Source organism: Trachypithecus francoisi, unplaced genomic scaffold (genome assembly GCF_009764315.1).
Source record: "Trachypithecus francoisi isolate TF-2019V2 unplaced genomic scaffold, Tfra_2.0 Lachesis_group21, whole genome shotgun sequence".
NCBI classification, from domain to species: domain Eukaryota; kingdom Metazoa; phylum Chordata; class Mammalia; order Primates; family Cercopithecidae; genus Trachypithecus; species Trachypithecus francoisi.
This window is the reverse complement of record NW_022681467.1, coordinates 2,582,445-2,601,918: the sequence shown is the minus strand read 5'-3', so window position 1 is coordinate 2,601,918 and position 19,474 is coordinate 2,582,445. Positions and strand designations below refer to the sequence as shown.

Below are 19,474 nucleotides of genomic sequence, written 5' to 3'. Positions count from 1 at the left end.
AATTTATTCCCTTTTTGCTACAAGCCGATAATCCTGAGTCTGTTGACTGCAAAATCTGTTGTGGTGACTGATCGCACTAGGATGTATATTATTTTTCTGGAATTTGGGATGATTGTAGTATTTATCAGGACTTTAAAATGAGTAATTTGTTGTGACTTATTTCCTCTTCTTAAATAAACACTAACTTCTGTGCTTAGTTTCTAGTTGGTTATATTATGCTATTTTTCATGCAGATAACCCTCTGCATTATGGAAGCCTTAGACCTCACCGAACCTGAGTTGCCTGTGGTCATAGTGCTGAGAAACCACCTGCCTAAGGAATGACTGCACTGGTTCCTGCTTCCCAGGCCTCCAATGGACTTATCCCTCCTTCCAGAGTGATTTGTCTATGCTGAAGGTGGAGTTTCTGACCTCAGTGGTTTTAGTCTTTTAGTAAGAATTTGTGAAATTATTTTTTCTAAAGGAACTCTTAGAAGGGGTGCAATATTTCCAAAACATGACCCTCAGGAGCCTCCTTTACTCCAAAAACCCGGGAGCTTCTGGAAAGTGCCCAGACCCTCAGCTTGCTCCAGAAGACCAAGACCCACACGCTCACCTTCAAGCCTCCCTGCTCCCTGCTCCCCTCCTAGGGAACAGACACACAGGGAGATGGTGAAGGGAGCCTTCTACAGAGCCAGACTTCCCCCTCCACTTCCCCAGGAAGAGAGATGTCAGAAAAGTTACGGGTTTACACGAAATCACCTGTTCATTGTGTCATTGGACGGTGATTGCTTATGTCAAGATAGACCCTTCACCAGGTAGAGAACCATGAGGATCTCCATGCAGGGAAGACTTCGCCCCGACCACCATTCCTGAGCACCCGCTGCTCTGCTGTCAGCCCCTCTCCTCCAACAGAAGCCTGAACCGGTGTGTGTGCACCTCCCACCCCCTGACACCGGGTGAGGCCCAGACTCCAATCTCCCCAGCTCACGACCTCCTGGGCGCTGCTTCACCTTCTTCAACCCAAAACCTTGCTTAACTCCCGTGGGGGTGGAGAGGAAATGAAGCAGATGCTCCCCACTCTCCTTGCCAGACCATCCTCCTCCTGGCTTTCTATGTGCGGCACATAGGGTGCGGGCCGCAGGGCTGTTCCAGCAGTTTCCCCTTGGTCATTTCTCCCTCAGTGTTCATGGCAGCCACCTTTGGTCAACGCAGCTCTAAGCATGGAAGATAGTTGAGAGCCCTTCCCCAGAGGCACCTGCCCTGAGGGCTGCACCCTTCTACCCTGAAATAGCAAAGGGAAGGGCCATGCAGGGTGGGCTGGGTCTTAAGACTGTAGCCTTTTCTTTGGAGGGCAACTAACCATTTTTCTAAAGAATGGTTTTGACACTAAGGTGATGTTATTTATTAATTAAAACATCCTTTTTGAAAAAAACGAGTGTCCACTGCATGTCACTTCCATTTGTGTTTTAACTTCTCCATCCCTATGAAGAAGGCTGACCTGAGTACTTGTTTTAAATCGAAGTCCAGAAAAAGGGGGGCTGGATGTGAACATGTAAAACTCTTCTAAGGCACAGCTTACTAGCCTAGGACACAACTTCCCAGGCTGGGGCACACCCTCCCAGGATCGATGACAGCAGGCACTGCTTTCTCTGGGTGATACGCCCATCTTTCATCTGGTTGGCATTCTTCCCAATCAATTACACACACACACACACCCCCCCACACTTTTGGGCTTTGTTTCCATGTAGGGGTCTAAAGTTTCTTGTGGAAAGAACCACATGTCCATTACTATCTAGTTAGTGTCTAGGGGATTTGATGAGAGCAGCTCAGTCCCTGGAGTCTGCTCAACTCTGCAAGCACAGACGGAATCTACGGCCTGGTGAGCTCCACCGAGGCCTGGCCCCTGGCTGTGGACACAGCCAGCCCCCTCTTCCTGCTCCGACCAGGAGCTCAGACCAAAGCAGCAGCCCAGCTTCCCAGGCCAGCAGCCTGGGCCCCCTCCTCTCCCTGGTGCCCTCACCAGGGGCTGCTGCAGCTGCAGCCCTGGGTTCCCAGCTGCTGGCTGCTCTCTCCCTGTTCTGAAGCTCAGGTCTCCGAAAGAGGCAGCAGCTCCCATGACAGCCTTGCTGTGGCTGCTTCAGCTCCCAGGTACTCCTCTGATCTGCACACCAGCAGAACAAGGAGGCTTCATAAAGGAACTGTGGAAACCCTGCCTGTGTGCACATCCCTAGACAGCCAAGAACTCAGAGGGAGCCGATGCTACTGTTTTATTGCAGGAGGTGGGGTTGTGTGTACCATGTACCAGGGCTGCTAGAAGCAAGAAGGAAGGAGGGAGGGCAGAGCCCCCTGCTGAGCAACAAAGGCCTCCAGCTCCCTTCTCTGTCTTTCTCTTGGCGCAGGCGCATGGGGAGACTGCGCCCAGGGTGGAGGCCACCAGTCCGGGGGTGGGAGCACTACAGGGGGTGGGAGTAGGGGATGGTTGGTTTGACTGGCCCGGCACAGATCCCTAGGCGTCTTGACACCTGGAATTCATCAGGGATATTCTGTCCTCCCAGAGAACTTCATTGATCTCGAAAGAGCACAACTGTTTCTGCGAAAGGGAAGAGAGGGGGCTAATCAGTGTGGGTTACAGTTAAAGGGGAAGACGCCCAGGCATGAGATGTCAGAGCCTGGGTGAGGAGGATGGAGGTGAGACACCGGGCCCACACCCACCCCTGCTGAGTCCCAGAGCACCGAACTAGAATGAATAGTGTCTGTTCCATTGCCCCTCGCAAGGCTCCAAGTCACCAGGTGGCATTGGGCCCTCACCCCAGCCTGTAGGGTTCCTGTCCCAGCACAGCCCTGTGAGGAGCAGCCCGTGCAAGGCCTCGGGAGCCCCAAGGGTGCAGGGCAGGGGGAGGCGACTCGCCTCCCCCAGCTCCTTCCACCTCAGCACCCAGGCCAGCACTCAGAGGGGCCAGAGGGAAGAGCCCAGGGCAGGCCAACGCCCCCTCAAAGAGCTGGGGCCGGGGCAAGGGTGACAAGGGGAGGGCGGCTCTCCCCTGAGGGGACACCTCACAAGAACCAGCAGGTCCTTGGAGAGGCTCGTGTTGGGTGAGCGGGGCAGGTCCAGGGCTACGCAGCTAACAGGCCTCTAGGTCTCACTAATCTGCTTAGTGTGGCTGTGGCTGCGTGCAGGTGCCTGAGGCTGGGATTAGACAGAGCCCCTTCTCCCTGCCCAGCACCCAGCCCAGCAGCTGCTTCTTCCTGTCCAACAGGCAACACCCCAAAGAAGGCAGAGTTGACCTCTCAGTAACTATTCCCAGGCTAAAACCTTCCTAGCAAATCAAATACATCACCCCCTCCCTCACCACCCCATCTGCACACACATAGGCAACTATGTAAACTCACTTGGACCCCTCATCCTCCTGGATCTATGTACAAACCCCCATACAGCTCCCACACACCCACACAGGGTCACACATCTCCCTTACACCTCCCTGCACACACTGGCACATGGGTGTACACACATGCACCTTTCCTAATGCACACCTGCATGCACACACCCCCACAAGTACATGAACATGTACACATCCATGCATACATGGCCCCCACATGCCCACCTGCACACACACACCTTCCAAACATGGGTAGGGCAGAGGCTGACACATACACACCCCTCTGCAGTGCATGACTGGCCCGGGACCCGCATCAGGAACGTACCTCCTGCAGTTCTGGCTCTTCTTGGAAGGCACAGGTGTCCAAGTTGGGTTGGGACTTGGTACATGTGGTTCGGCCCAACTCTACATCGAGGAAGTAATTCGTTCCGGCCACGACCTACACACACGAGAAAACAGGACGCACGGACAGCGCTCCCCATCAGTTTCATGCACACATAGCACTTCACTGTGGCTGAGTCACTGGACTTGCTTGGGGCTTCGTGAGCTGCCCACATGTCACCACAAGGCACACAAGCCCCCTCTTCCTGTCAGCTGGCAGTGTGCTGGGCCTCATGCCTGCTCTTAAACATTGTTTTCTGGCCGGGTGCGATTGCTCAAGCCTGTAATCCCAGCACTTTGGGAGGCCGAGATGAGCGGATCACGAGGTCAGGAGATCGAGACCATCCTGGCTAACACGGTGAAACCCCGTCTCTACTAAAAGAAATACAAAAAAAAAAAAAACTAGCCGGACGAGGTGGCGGGTGCCTGTAGTCCCAGCTACTCAGGAGGTTGAGGCAGGAGAATGGCGTAAACCCGGGAGGCGGAGCTTGCAGTGAGTTGAGATCTGGCCACTGCACTCCAGCCTGGGCGACAGAGCGAGACTCCGTCTCAAAAAAAAAAAAAAAAAAAAAAACTTGTTTTCTCTGTGCTGGATAAAAGGATTCACTGAATTCTGCTACCTGGGGCTCAGGAGCAAAGGAACACTGAATCTTTTCTAGGAAGGCTGTCATCTGATGACAACATTTCAGCTAACTTCTGAAAATCTCATTCCCTCCATTTAACCTAGATTTATTCCTTCATTTAAGAGTAGGAAATGAGGTGCTTCACACACAGAGATACTTTGGGTCAATGGGGCCTCCCGGATGCCACCATTTTAGGTGTGAGATTCCAGCTACTTTTCTAAAGTCAGCAGCACACCTGCATGTCTTACAGTTGCAGACTAGAGTTGAACTCTTTCCCTGCACGGGGTCTCTCCCAGACACAACGTGGCAGAGCTGTGGAGAAACCTGGGATGAGGGACTCTGAGACCAGGATGCTAGACATTGCCCCTTGGAACCAGGAGGAACTGCTGTGATCCCTCGAGTATCAGTTTATCCACGTATAAAATAGGCTTCCAGACCGGATGGTCTGCAGTGCCCTGTGCTTCACTCCAAGTTACTGTCATGCTTGAAAGGGAGGTGCAGGCCAGAAGGGACCACCATACCAGGGAGTGCACCTTGTGTGCAGGGTGAGGGCCCCAGCTGACAGCTGCAGGAGAAGGAGGCTGGTCTGGATTCCTTTGAATTTCCAAGAGGAGGTTGAGGAGCTCCAAAGCCTGTATCACTGTTTGCTGCCGTGCCATGGGATGCATGTCAAGCTTGGGCCCAGTAGCCCTGCGAAGTTCCCTCCCGACCTGACCCCATCCTATGCTCTGCTGAGTGACTGCTGTCCTCATTTGGCTGAGGTCTAACTCTGCATCAACTCGTAGAGGCAGGCTCAGGCAAGCTCCACCCCAGCAGGGACTCAGCTGCCCTGGGCTGTAGGGGGTGGCCAGCCAAACCGAGGGTGAAGGCTGCTAGCCCTAAGGGGTCGTGCCCAGGGGCGCGACTTGGGGAGGGAAGCAGGGCTCTGTGGAACAGGGAGCCAGGTTCCCATGTGGCCCCTGCGGACAGGATTCAGGGAAAAGGATAAGCCTCATGGCCTGGGTCTCATCCTGAGCAGCATCAAACCCAGCCAGAGTCAGCACAGTCTCCACCTGCACCTGCTGGACCCTGGGAAATGGCACGGTCGTGTCACAGACACAGCGGCTGCTGCAGGTTAAAAGAGGCTGAGGGGACAGGACAGGGCTGAACTCCTGCACTCATGGTCCCGGAGCATCCTAGGGCATGAAGGCCATCAGGGGAGAGTCAGGGAAAGCTGAAAGAGTCTGAACATAGATCACGAATGTGTCAATGTTGATTTGCTGGGAATGCTCTTGGGAGTTGTGCGACAAACCAGGCTGGAACTCAGGACCTCTCGGGTGGTGGCAGCACTCACCTGCTCTCTGGCTCGCAGCACCTGCAGTGGACGTCTGTAGTACTCATCTTCGGTGGCCTTGTTGTACTCACTGATGGCGAAGTGAAGGGCACGCTGTACCCACTCATCATTGGGGTCTACGTCATAGATGCCACCTGGGATCACCCTATCCTCCTCCTTGGGGCTCCAGGCCTGGGTCCCAGCCAGGGCGGCCAGCAGGAGCAGCAGGGTGCAGAGAGGCTGGGCCATGGGCTCCTCAGAGGCAGAGCACAGAGCTGGAGCTGCAGGAGAGGAGGCTGAGAGCCTGAGGTGGGCAGCCCAGACCAGCAGGCAGCTGTGCATTTATCCTGCTTTGGCAGCCCAGCCCCACCCCCTCCATGCCACGCCCCTGACTCCTCCTCCTCTTTCTGCCCATCCCCTCTTTCTCCATCTCTCTTTTCACTCCCCCACCACCACAAGCTCCCACCCTGCCTAAGTTCCCCCTGCCCCTCCCAGGCCTCCTCCTCCATATCCCCCTCCTCCCCACTCCTGTCCTCACTATAGCCGCCCCGAGCCATGCCTCTCTTCTCTGGTGCTCCCAAGCTTGAGTCACCGGCGTCTCCACAGAGGTGACACTGCTCCTTTGACACTGCTCTATGAAAGCAATGTGACCTCCTGCTTGCTCAGAAAAGGGAAAACTACAGGCTTTGGCCTTCCGGGGTCTTCAGGTATAGGTGGCATCCAGGAGCCCTTGGTCACAGTCTCTGAATCTCTGGAGCAGGGAGATTATTTCTGAAGGTTCCAGAAGACCCTGTCCACACCCTACTATAGAGAATTTCTTTGCCAAATGTAAGGGAAATAACCTGTTTGGAAAAGGTCACTGGGTTCTCTTTTCATAACTCATTATTCAGTAAAGCAACCTGTCACCAGTTACTCCCTGTGCCAGGAGGTCTAGGGCTTGAAAATGGAACCTGGATGATGAACCATAGAGGTGACATTGCAGAACTGCTGCCCAACAGAGATGTGGCATGACCCCATGAGCAACTGAAAATTTCTCGTAGATGCATTTTAAAAGATAAGAATAAATGGGTGAAAGTAATGTTTAAAATATTTACTTAACCTAATCTAGCCACAAGATTACTCCAGCTAATGGGAACAATTATTAATGAGATAGTTTATGTGGTTTTTTGTTTTTTTTTTTTTTTGTAAATCTTTGAAATTCCCTGTGTATTTTTTACACTTAGCCCAGGAGTCGCTTTGGACTGACCCCACTTCAAGTGTCCCGTGGCACATGTGGCTGGTGATTATGGAGCTGCACAGTCCATTCCTTACACAGTGTGTGTAGGGGATGGTAGGTTATGATCAACAATTAGGATTAGGGAGTTGTACTCCCTCTGTTGGAAGTGAAATAGAACAGGGGCTAGAGAGAGACCAGTGGACCCTGGTCAGGGAGGTCTCTATGAGACCGGAGAGGTTGAGAAGCCCCAGGCAGTGTGGAACAGGCCCTGAGGTGGGGTGGGGCATGTCTGCTCCAGGAAAAGGAAGCTCCTGGAGGGGGTGTGAGCAGGGAAGGGAATGACCTGGAGTCTCATGGTAACTGTGGGTGGGGCCGGGTGGAAGGTACACGGGGAACCCTGGCAAGCAGTGGGGGTGTCAGGAGAGGGACCAGCAGCCACAGGATGAATGTGGGAGTCCACAGGCCTCTCTTGCTTCTCTCCTAGGGAGCCATGCTTCAGCTCCTTTTCTCTGTGCACTGCTTGGAAGACTCACCTGATATTTTAAAAATTGCCTTGAAGGAGGTAGAATTTACATACAATAAAATGCCTAATAGTATGTGCTCCACATGGAGGATTTCATAAATGCATACACCTGTGTTACCACTTTGTCCAGACCTGTGACATCTGCCTTGCCCCAGACGGTATCCTCCTGCTTCTGCAGCTCACCCTCATGCCCACCCTGCCCTGGCATTCCCCATCTGGCCCTGTAGACTCCTTTGCTGCCTGTCCTTGAGCTTCCCAGGAATGGAGTCCTGCAGAGCGAGCCTGGGTGTGTCTTCGTCCTTTGCTCAGCGTGGCTTTCCAGCGGCCCCCCATGTTGCTTCATTGCCAGGACTGTGAGTTCTCCTTCTCCCCAGATTGAGAGGACCTGATCCAGCAGGGTGCCCTGTGGGGTGACAAAGTCCCCAGCTTGGGATGCTGCGGGCCTGGGCTGGAAAGTGACTCCAGGAGTGGGGAGGGTGGAAGGAGGCTCTGAACAGACAGCTGTTCCCTTTGTTCTCTCAACCCCACCCTCCACACCTGAAGGTGACCCTGTGGCAAATGTCCTTATGGTGAGGTGGCAGCTTGGCCAGAAACACCAGGAAACCCTGGGCCTTTGCAGGACACCCAGAGGACTCTCCTGGGAGTGGTCAAGGTGAGGGTTGGCCAGGATCAGCCCAGACCTGCTGTGATCCTGGGGCTCGGCCATGGCTGTGGCTGGATCAGCAGGAACCTGACAGCGGGAACAGTATTACTCTTGGGTGCTCATGTTCAGTATTAGGACAGGGGACCTTGTTACCCAAGGCCCAGTGACCATCTCACCCCATTGTGAATCCAGCACCCCTAGAAAGCCATGCAGCCCAGCAGATACAGCAGGTGGCCCAGGGATGGTGGTTACTGCTGGGTGAGGGAGGGAAGGTCTTCAAACAGGGCTGCACATATGCCTCCTAGTTAGACAGGACATGGGGAGAGATTCCCAGAGAGAGAAAGAGAGGGAAGTCCCATACCAGGTGCTTGTGAGCAGAATGGTCATCTCCAAAGGGTAGGAGTTAGTTCTTCTCTGTGGCTCTCACCTTCCTGGGACAGTTGGGAGTCCAGACTCAGGAAGACATGCTGTGCAGAGGGTAAGCTGAAGGTCAAGCAATCCTGTTTTTTTTTTTTTTTTTTTTTGTAATCAGTGGAAGGGAGGTGCAGGTAACCCAAATAGCGAGAATGTGCAGGTGGGTGGAGTGTGAGGGAGGGAGGTCAGAGTGCTGACCTGTGCCCCATATGTGATGACACCACCAGTGGTCATCTGTCAGGATGCTGGCCGGCACTGCCCGGAGGGTTGGCTGTCCTGATGCAGCAACCTTTCTAATCCCAGTAGGAAAGATACCAGTGTAGGTTGCTCTTAGGAGTAGGTACAAGTGCGATGTCCAGTAAGGAGTGATAGGAAGTGGCAGGTTAGGGTAGCTGGCCAGCTGCTCCAGATGTTTGATGACCTTAGGCAAATGTTGTGTCTGTCGTGCATCTGGAGAAAGAGACTACTTTGTAAAGCATAGTGTCTGGAAGTTCAGATCAGCAGAGATGAGCAGACTTCAGCAGTGATGTGTCAACACGTTTGAAAATGATGGAGTAGCCAGGTGTGGTGGTGTACCTGTAATCCTAGCTAATTAGGAGGGTGAGTCAGGAAAATTCCTTGAGTCCAGGAGTTCCATTCCAGCCTGTGAAACAGTGAAACCTCCATCTCAAAAAAAAAGTGACAGAACACTTTGTTCCCTGATTTCTAGAGTCCACAGTTTTAAGGACACACTAGGACGGGGCCAGATAGCAACCATGGACTGAGGAACAAGCCTGGGGCCTCCAGCTCCCATGTAACCTGGAGGAGTCCAGCTGCCCAGGAGGGGGCATGTTTTCCTTCTGCCACATGACGAAAGAGAAAGTTGTGTTCCCCCAGGCTGCGTGGGTGAATACTGATCCGATTATCTGAATTAGAAGGATGAGAAATTAGGTGAGTGGCAGAGGTTCTCTGTAATAAATGACCAGTAATAAGTGAATGCTAAACAACACTGTAATAAACAAATGACCAAGCGCAGAAAGCATCACCTAAAGGTGCAAGTGGTGAGGACAAGCTGGCCAAGAGTTAAGATTCTGCACATCTGGGTTTTGAGCAGCTAACACTTTGGTCTATGGTAGGAGCTGAGACTGAGCAGCCACAGGATTTGGTGGCTTCTCAAATGGGAAGCCCAGGAGCCCCCTTTATGGAGTGCCTGGAATTCTCTGGGGTCAAGCTCGTCTCGTTCACACTCCATCGCTCCTTCTTTTCTCCCTCTCCTCAAACATGGTGGACACGTGGATGCTTCTGAACTGTGAGCCAATGTCAGTAGCACATTTGGCTCTTCCATATCATTAGGAAACTGTGATACTCATGTGGAAACCAGCTGGTAGCTCCCTCAAGAAAAGGCGACAGGGCAGAGCCCAGTGTCTGAGGTCCTATAGTTTTGCACTCCATGGAGAGAAAGAGAATCCTTCCTCTCAGGGACCAGTAGGTGAACAGTATTCATGGTTTTGGAATGCAAGTTAGCATTTATTTTTCAAAGAGTATTTGTCAGTGCAGATTCAGTGACTGAAGAACTACATAGGAATGGAGGGGAGTAGAGGCGGCCTCCAGGATCTCGGGCAGCTGTCTGCTGCAGGCAGGGATCCATCGGACTCCCTGGGCTGCAGCCTGCAGAGGCCTGGACACGAGGAAAACAGATGACTCTGAGGAGGTAAGTAATCTCCTTGACATCGTTGAGTGGTCAGATTTTCTTATCCTGTTTAGGTCACTGTGGGCACTTCCCTGTCACTGTTTGTGTAACCTTAAATATCAATTCCTTTAGCAAAGTGCAGTGACGATGGAGAGTGGTTCCTGTTCCTGCTTGGAATCCTAAACTCAATCACTGAGTGCTGGAGCTGGGGCCAGAGGCCATCAGGAAAGCCCTGCCCTTCCTGTGACCCTGCCTGCCCTCTCCTCCTGTCACAGAGGAGCTGGATCCAGTGACAAGACTCACCTTGACCTTAGTTAGGTTCCTCTGAGCCTTCTTCTCCCCTAGTCCTCAACCCTAGTCCCCAGCCCCTACCTCCTGTTATTGCAAGGCTGCATTGCCCAGTTTTAGGAAAGAATCCTGCTAAGTGAGTTTAGAAAGAATCCCCCCACCCTTGGGAACTAATCACTCTCAACATCTGATCAAGTTCTTCATTCCTTAACTTTGATGTCTAAGGCTTTGTCCTGCCTTTAGCAACAATATTGTTAGGTCAGTTTATCCAGAAACTCCTACCTTTGTTGTCTCTGCTTAGTAATTCTCATCTATTAACCCCACCACCCTGATCCTTGGCTGTAAATCCCACTTCACCTTGTATTGAGAGTTGAGCTCATTCTCCATCTCATTATGAGAGTCTTTACACCTATTGCAAGAGTCTTGAATCATCTCTACCAAGCTCAGGCTTCAAGCAGTGAAGCTGCACATCCTCTTGCCCATAATGTCATCACTGGACATCCTGCAGGGTCCAACAATTCAGCATGTCCAGTGTTACAATCATTTTGGCCCACACCCCTGCCTCCCATTGTGTATCCCCAGTTTAGTTAATAGCCCCACTATTCCCCATGGTTCTGCCCAGAGATGTAGTTGTGACCACTGGCAAGTTATTAAATCTCCTAGTGCTTCAGTCTTGCCATTTTAAAATCAGGAATACAATGATTCCTGTTTTTAAATGATATCCATGAATTGTTATGACAATGGGCTGTGTAATACGGTGCTGCATGATCTCATTGGCCTGTGGCATCGACCAGTTATTTTGCTCGCATCTGCAGTCCAGCTGGGAGTCACTGACCTGGGATGGGATTGTCTGGGCTGGCTCTGGTCCACGTCTGTCATCCTTCTCCAGGGACCAATGGTGGACATTTTTCATATTCTCACATGGCAAGAGCAGTACACAAGAAGGCAAGCTGAATTGCACAAAAGTATTTCAAGCTTCTGGTTACTTCACACCTGCAACTCTCCCTTGGCTAAAGCAAATCACACGGCCAGCCCAAAGGGAAGTGATCGGGAAGTGCACTCTGCCACAAAGGGTGGAGGACAGGGAGTGAGTATTTAGAAGAATAATCTAATATGCCCCAATAATGTACCACACTGACTCATAGGGGTGTCAGGGAAATCTAATGAAATGTTTGTGAAGAGCTTGCTTCAGTGCCTGGCATATCTATATTTCTAGCTATCAATCTGTCAGTTAATCTAATCTGCCTAACTAATCTGGCTATCTAGGTGTGAAAGGAAACTAAATCTCAGGACCCCTAAATCATTCAGCCAAAAGGAAAAGTCAAGCTGGGAACTGCATCGGGTAAACCTGACTCTCATTCTATTCCCAAATAAGGTGGCTACAAAGATTTAAAACTACATCCTCCCTCACAATTTGCACACAAGGAAATTCCTTGTGGAGAAAGACCGGACAGAACTGAAAGTCATCCCTCTGCTCACATGAGCTCGTGAGATCAATGCATTATCTGATTGCTGCCTTCGCCCTGTTGTTTCACTAAATACTGTAAAGTGCTTATTCAGTTAAAGGTTAATCAGAAATTCAAAAGAATGAAACTATTTGTCATAGGTAGATACCTATGACACGGATGCCCCCTCCCTACTTCCAGTTGTCCTGCCTTTCCAGACCAAACCAATGTATATCTAATATATGCTGATTGATGTCTCATGACTATCTAAAATGTATAAAACATGCTGTAACCTTGGATGCATGTAATCAGGGCTTCCTGAGGCTGTGTCATGAGAGTGTCCTTCTCCTTGCAAAAGTAAACATTCTAAATTGATGGAGACTTGTCTCAGATACTCTTGGTTTACAAAGGGAATTGATCTATTTACCGATCAGATTTATTTAATCTATCCATCTATGTATCCATCCATCGTGTTTCCTGCTTATTTCTCATTGTTCACTAACCAATAAAAAATGAAGTCCTGTGACTTTCTGTTACCTGTATTTCCAGTGTGTCCTCCACACTGCCACAGCTATGAGAACGCTCATGGCTGTCTTGTGACTGTCTAATCTTTGAGGAATCTTCACTGTACTCTGTGCCTCCACTCCTGTGCTGTCCTACTCACTGCCGCAAATCAGATTGTGATCTTTGGCTCACAGCCCTCCATGGCTTCCAAGTGTCCTTAAATTGAAACTCAGATGAGTACTTGGCATCTAAACTTGTCCCTGCCTGTCCCTGTCCTCCCTGGTGCATCCTGCAGGCAGGTGAGCTCTGGCTTGGCCTTTGGGGTGAGACCTTTTGAGAGGCTGTTCCTCTGGGGGCAGCTTGATGGGTTTGATAGTTCTAGTGCTATGAAAAGAGGATGGAAACTGGTGAGAAGGCAGATGGAGAGCATGAAATGTAGGCTGTATTTGGAAGGACAGGGCTGCGCTCCACATGTCCCATGGCAGTTGCAGACAGCAGCAGAAACCACAGTCTACGAGGGAGGAGATATCCTCCTCTCTGGACCCCACATGGGGTGGACTGTGGGTCTCTGCTGAGAGTGGTGTTCAGAGCATCCTATACACATCAGTTACCTGCTGCTGCATCAGAAACCACCCCAAATCTTCCTGGCTGAAAGCAACATGATGCGTGGGTTCTCATGACTCTGGAGCTATCTGTGGCTCTTCCACTGGTCTTGTTGGGTTCACTCAGGGGCTGCATTCAGGTGGGGTAGGCTAGAAGTGTGCTCAGTTGCAACAGTGGACATTTCCTTCCAGGTGGTCTTTCATCTTCAAGAAGGTGCGAGGATACTTTCACTTGAAGACTAGTTCTAAGATCATTCTAGGAGCCCGGCACCCAGGTGTGGCCTGGCCCCAGCCATTGCAGACTCCCACCTTCTGAAGTCTGACTGGCCAAAGCAAGTTACATGGCCAAGCTCAGAGTCAGAGTGGGTGGGGCCTCAGAGAGTTAGGGAGCTAGGCCTGGTGCATTGTGGGGCTTCTTGTGTCCACCTCCATTCCCTGCATGGAATCCAGGAGGGAGATGTGGGTTGGAGCAGTCCGATTTCAGAAAATGTATTTTTAAAAGACTGTTGTTTGAGTAAAATTGGTCTTCCCCTAATATCTGGTTAGAGTTGAGGTATCCCAGAGGAAGGTACTGAAGCTAGGAGTCAGGAGCTATGTTTAATCTGCCCCTACTCATTCATCATGGGATCTGGTGAAACCACCCGTTCCAGGTTGCCTTAGAAAGTTCTAAATATTAGTGGCCATTCCAATGTGGCCAAAGAGGAACAGCTCCAGTCTGCAGCTCCCAGTGTGATCAACACAGAAAGGAGGTGATTTCTGCATTTCCAACTGAGGTACCTGGTTCTTCTCATTGGGACTGGTTGGACAGTGGGTGCAGCACACAGAGGATGAGCCAAAGCAAGGCAAGGCATAGCCTCACCTGGGAAACACAAGGGGTTGGGAGATTTCCCTTTCCTAGCCAAGAGAAGCTGTGAAAGATTGTACTTGGAAAATTGGGACACTCTTACACAAATACTGTGCTTTTACAATGTTCTTAGCAAATGGTACACCCGAAGATAATATTCCCTGCCTGGCTCAGTGGGTACCATGCCCATGGAGCCTCACTCACTGCTAGCACAGCAGTCCAAGATTGAACTGTGAGGCCGCAGCCTGGCTGGGGGAGGGGCGTCTGCCATTGTTGAGGCTAGAGTAGGTAAACAAAGTGGTCGGGAAGCTCGAACTGGGTGGAGCCTACCACAGCTCAAGGAGGACTGCCTGCCTCTGTAGACTCCACCTCGAGGGACAGGGCACAGCTGAACAAAAGGCAGCAGAATCTTCTGCAGACTTAAACGTCCCTGTCTGACAGCTCTGAAGAAAGCAGTGGTTCTCCCAGCACTGTGTTTGAGCTCTGAGAATGGACAGAATGCCTCCTCAAGTGAGTCCCTCACACCCATGCAGCCTAACTGGGAGACACTTCCCAGTAGGGGCCGACTGACACCTCATACAGCCAGATGACCCCCTGAGATGAAGCTTTCAGAGGAAGGATCAGGCAGCAATGTTTGCTGTTCTGCAGCCTCCACTGGTGATACCCAGTCAAACAGGGCCTGGAGTGGACCTCCAGCAAACTCCAACAGACTTCCAGTTGAGGTACCTGACTATTAGAAGGAAAACTAACAAACAGAAAGGAATAGCATCAACATCAACAAAAAGGACATCCACACCAAAACCCCATCTGTAGGTCACCATCATCAAAGACAAAAGGTAGACAAAACCACAAAGTTGGGGAGAAACCAGAGCAGAAAAGCTGAAAATTCTAAAAACCAGAGCATCACTTCTTCAAAGGATCACAGCTCCTCACTAGCAACAGAACAAAGCTGGATGGAGAAAGACTTTGATGAGTTGATGCATTGACAGAAGTGGGCTTCAGAAAATCGGTAATAACAAACTTCTCCAAGCTAAAGGAGGATGTTTGAACCCATCACAAGGAGCTAAAAGTCTTTCAAAAAGATTAGATGAATGGCTAACTAGCATTAACAGGGTATAAAAGAATTTAAATGACCTGATGGAGCTGAAAACCATGGCATGAGACCTACATGACACATGCACAAGCTTCAGTAGCCAATTTGATTGAGTGGAAGAAAGGATATCAGTGATTGAAGATCCAATTAATGAAATGAAGCAAGAAGAGAAGTTCAGAGAAAAAAGAGTAAAAAGAAATGAAAAAAGCCTCCAAGAAATATGGGACTATGTGAAAAGACCAAATCTACGTTTGATTGGTGTGCCTGAAGGTGATGGGGAGAATAGAACCCAGCTGGAAAACACTCTTCTAGGAGAACTTCTCCAACTTAACAAGGCAGGCCAACATTCAAATTCAGGAAATACAAAGAACACCACAAAGATACTCCTCGAGAAGAGCAACCCCAAGACACATAATTGTCAGATTCACCAATCTCGAAATGAAGGAAAAAATGTTAAGTGCAGCCAGAGAGAAAGGTCGAGTTACCCACAAAGGGAAGCCCATTAGACTAAAAGTGGATCTCTCAGCAGAAACTCTACAAGCCAGAAGAGAGTGGGGGTCAATATTCAACATTCTTAAAAAAAAGAATTTTCAACCTGGAATTTCATATCCAGCCAAACAAAGCTTCATGAGTGAAGGAGAAATAAAATCCTTTACAGACAAACAAATGCTGAGAGATTTTGTCACCACCAGGCCTGCCTTACAAGAGCTCCTGATGGAAGCACTAAACATGGAAAGGAACAACTGGTACCAGCCACTGCAAAAACATGCCAAATTGTAAAGACCATTGATGCTAGGAAGAAACTGCATCAATTAACGGGCAAAATAACCAGCTAACATCATAATGACAGGATCAAATTCACACATAACACTATTAACCTTAAATGTAAATGGGCTAAATGCCTCAATTAAAAGACACAGACTGGCAAATTGGATAAAGAGTCAAGACCCATCAGTCTGCTGTATTCAGGAGACCCATCTCACATGCAGAGACACACAGAGGCTCAAAATAAAGGGATGGGGGAAGAGCTACCAAGCAAATGGAAAGCAAAAAAAGCAGGGGTTGCAATCCTAGTCTCTGATGAAACAAACTTTAAGCCAACAAAGATCAAAAGAGACAAAGAAGGTCATTACATAATGGTAAAGGGATCAATTCAACAGGAAGAGCTAACTCTCCTAAATATATATGCACCCAATACAGGAGCACCCAGATTCATAAAGCAAGTCCTTAGAGACCTACAAAGAGACTTAGACTCCCACACAATAATAATGGGAGATTTTAACACCCCACTGTCAATATTACACAGATCAATGAGACAGAAGGTTAATAAGGATATTCAGCACTTGAACTCAGCCCTGCACCAAGTGAACCTAACAGACATCTACAGAACTCTCCACTCCAAATCAACAGAATATACATTCTTCTCAGCACCACATTGCACTTATTCCAAAATTGACCACATAGTTGAAAGCAAAGCACTCCTCAGCAAATGTAAAAGAACAGAGATCACAACAAACTGTCTCTCAGTCCACAGTGCAATCAAATTAGAACTCAGGATTAAGAAACTCACTCAAAACCACACAACTACATGGAAACTGAACAACCTGCTCTTGAACGACTACTGGGTAAATAACGAAATGAAGGCAGAAATAAAGATGTTCTTTGAAACCAGTGAGAACAAAGATACAACATACCAGAATTTCTGGGACACATTCAAAGTGGTGTGTAGAGGGAAATTTATAGCACTAAATGCCCACAAGAGAAAGCAGGAACAAACTAAAATTGACACCCTAACATCACAATTAAAATAACTAGAGACACAAAAGCAAACAAATTCAAAAAGCTAGCAGAAAGCAAGAAATAACTAAGATCAGAGCAGAATTGAAGAATATAGAGACACAAAATTCCTTCAAAAAATCAATGAATCCAGGAGGTGTTTTTTTTTTAAAAGATCAACAAAACTGATAGACTGCTGGCAAGACTAATAAAGAAGAAAAGGAGAAAATCAAATAGATGCAGTAAAAAATGGTAAAGGGATGTCACCACCGATCCCACAGATACAAACTACTACCAGAGAATACTACAAGCACCTCTACACAAATCAACTCGAAAATCTAGAAGAAATGAATAAATTCCTGGACACATACATCCTCCCAATACTAAATCAGGAAGAAGTTGAATCCCTGAATAGACCAATAACAGGCTCTGAAATTGAGGCTGTAATTAATAGCCTACCAACCAAAAAAAGTCCAGGACCAGACAGATTCACAGCTGAATTCTACCAGAGGTACTAAGAGGAGCTGGTACCATTCCTTCTGAAACTATTCCAATCAATAGAAAAAGAGGGAATCCTCCCTCACTCATTTTATGAGTCCAGCATCATCTTGATACCAAAGCCTGGCAGAGACACAACAACAAAAAAAGAGAATTTTAGACCAATATCCCTGATGAACATCGATGCAAATGTCCTCAATAAAATACTGGCAAGCCAAATCCAGCAGCACATCAAAAAACTTTTCCACCATGATTAAGTTGGCTTCATCCCTGGGATGCAAGGCTGGTTCAACATGTGCAAATCAATAAACATAATCCATCACATAGACAGAACAAAAGACAAAAACCACATGATTATCTCAACAGATGCAGAAAAGGCCTTCAACAAAATTCAACAGCCCTTCATGCTAAAAACTCTCAATAAATTCAGTCTTGATGGAACGTATCTCAAAATAATAAGAGCTATTTATGACAAACCCACAGCCAATATCATACTGAATGGGCAAAAATTGGAAGCATTCCTTTTGAAAACTGGCACAAGACAAGGATGCCCTCTCTTACCACTCCTATTCAACATAGTGTTGGAAGTTCTGGCCAGGGCAATCAGGCAAGAGAAAGAAATAAAGGGTATTCAATTAGGAAATGAGGAAGTCAAAGTGCCCTGTTTGCAGATGACATGATGGTATATTTAGAAAACCCCATCGTCTCAGCCCAAAATCTCCTTAAGCTGATAAGCAACTTCAGCAAAGTCTCAGGATACAAAGACAATGTGCAAAAATCACAAGCATTCCTATACACCCATAACAGACAAACAGAGAGCCAAATCATGAGTGACCACCCATTCACAATTGCTACAAAAAGAATAAAATACCTAGGAATCCAGCTTACAAGGGATTTGAAGGACCTCTTCAGGAGAAATACCTAATGTAAATATCGACTTGATGGGTGCAGCAAACCAACATGGCACATGTATGCATATGTAACAAATCTGCACGTTGTGCACATGTACCCTAGAACTTGAAGTATAACAAAAATAAAAATAGAATTACCATTTGATTCAAATTCTGCTTCTGGATATATACCCAAAAGAAGTGAAAGCAGGGACTCAAACATAATATTTGCACATCCATGTCCGCAGGCAAAAGGTGGAACCAACCCAAGAGTTTATTGATGGATGATGAGTGGATTTACAGAATGTACTATACACGTACAACAGAATATTATTCAGCCTTATAAAGGAAGGAAATCTTGACATTTGCTGCAGCATTAATGGACCTTGAAGACATCATGCTAAGTGAAATATGCCAGTCACAAAAAAATAAACACTGTCTGATTTCATGTATATGAGGTAACTCGAATAGTCAAATTCATAGTGACAGAAAGTAGAATGGTGGTTTCCAGGGGCTGGGGGTAAGGATAATGGTAGTCATTGTTTAATGGGACAGAGCTTCAGTTTGGGAAGATGAAAATGCTCTTTAGATGGATGCTGGTGATGGTGGCTCAACAATGTGAATGTACTTAATGCCACTGAAGTATAAACTTAAAAATGGTTAAAATGGTAAGCTTTTTATTATGTATATTTTACCACTGAAAAACCCTTTACATTAGGCTAAATTACTTTTTCCTTCAGAGTATTTCTTGCATCTGTCACATCCTTTTCAGTAGTCACAGGCACGGAAGTCTCATTTTGTGTCAGAAACAATTTCCTGAAGGGCAAGGTCATTACCCATTACCAAGATTGGAACAGGCAGGGCCTTTGAGTGGAAGCCATCAGGGTTTGGAGCATAGATTTACCCCAGGCAACAGACCCTACTCTCTTCCCACAGGGTCCTGCTGAGTTGGGATCCAAAAGAGTCCCAGTGAGAGGCAGGACCGGTGCTGGGCTCTTCTAATGAGAGGAGCGCTTTCAGTTCTCAGAAGCAACCACAGCTTGGGAGAGGCGAGGTGCAGGCAGGATGCACTGATGGGCAGGTGGGCATGCAGTAAGGGACTGAAGCTCTGCTCTTTGTTGCCCTGCTAGGGATGCATTCATTGAATCAGAGGATCCTGGGTCCGAAGAGCTCAGAAAGACCTTTGGATCAACCCCCAGTGGTTACCGAAGGCCAGCCTGCAGAAGGCACCATGGCTGTTAAAGATCCGGTTCCCAGGCCTCATTGCAGACATTGAATTCATCAGGTAAGGCTTCAGAATTCATATGAGCATCTACAGATTAAGCTCCCCAAGTGGCTTAGATGGGCAGCCAGATTTGAGAACTGTTGATTCTGGGAAGGAAACACAAACAAGTC

General features: G+C 48.5%; 1 protein-coding gene across 1 annotated transcript; it reads right to left on the bottom strand.

The window, feature by feature from the left end:
- Positions 1–2,224: 2,224 nt before the first annotated feature.
- On the bottom strand, positions 2,225–6,059 carry LOC117068361 (cystatin-S-like). Its single transcript, XM_033185427.1, has 3 exons — positions 5,696–6,059; positions 3,684–3,797; positions 2,225–2,571 (listed from the first exon to the last, which is right to left on the bottom strand). Exons 1-3 carry the CDS (start codon positions 6,014–6,016, stop codon positions 2,488–2,490), a joined length of 519 nt encoding a protein of 172 aa, XP_033041318.1. The 5' UTR covers positions 6,017–6,059; the 3' UTR covers positions 2,225–2,487.
- Positions 6,060–19,474: the final 13,415 nt, after the last annotated feature.

Excerpts from the sequence above, each read along its gene's own strand:
- LOC117068361 (XM_033185427.1), bottom strand. The coding sequence starts at position 6,016 with ATGCACAGCTGCCTGCTGGTCTGGGCTGCCCACCTCAGGCTCTCAGCC. Across the intron at positions 3,798-5,695 it reads TGCTGCGAGCCAGAGAGCAG|GTCGTGGCCGGAACGAATTA; the intron begins GTGAGTGCTGCC and ends TCGTGTGTGTAG. Across the intron at positions 2,572-3,683 it reads AAGAGCCAGAACTGCAGGAG|AAACAGTTGTGCTCTTTCGA; the intron begins GTACGTTCCTGA and ends TCCCTTTCGCAG.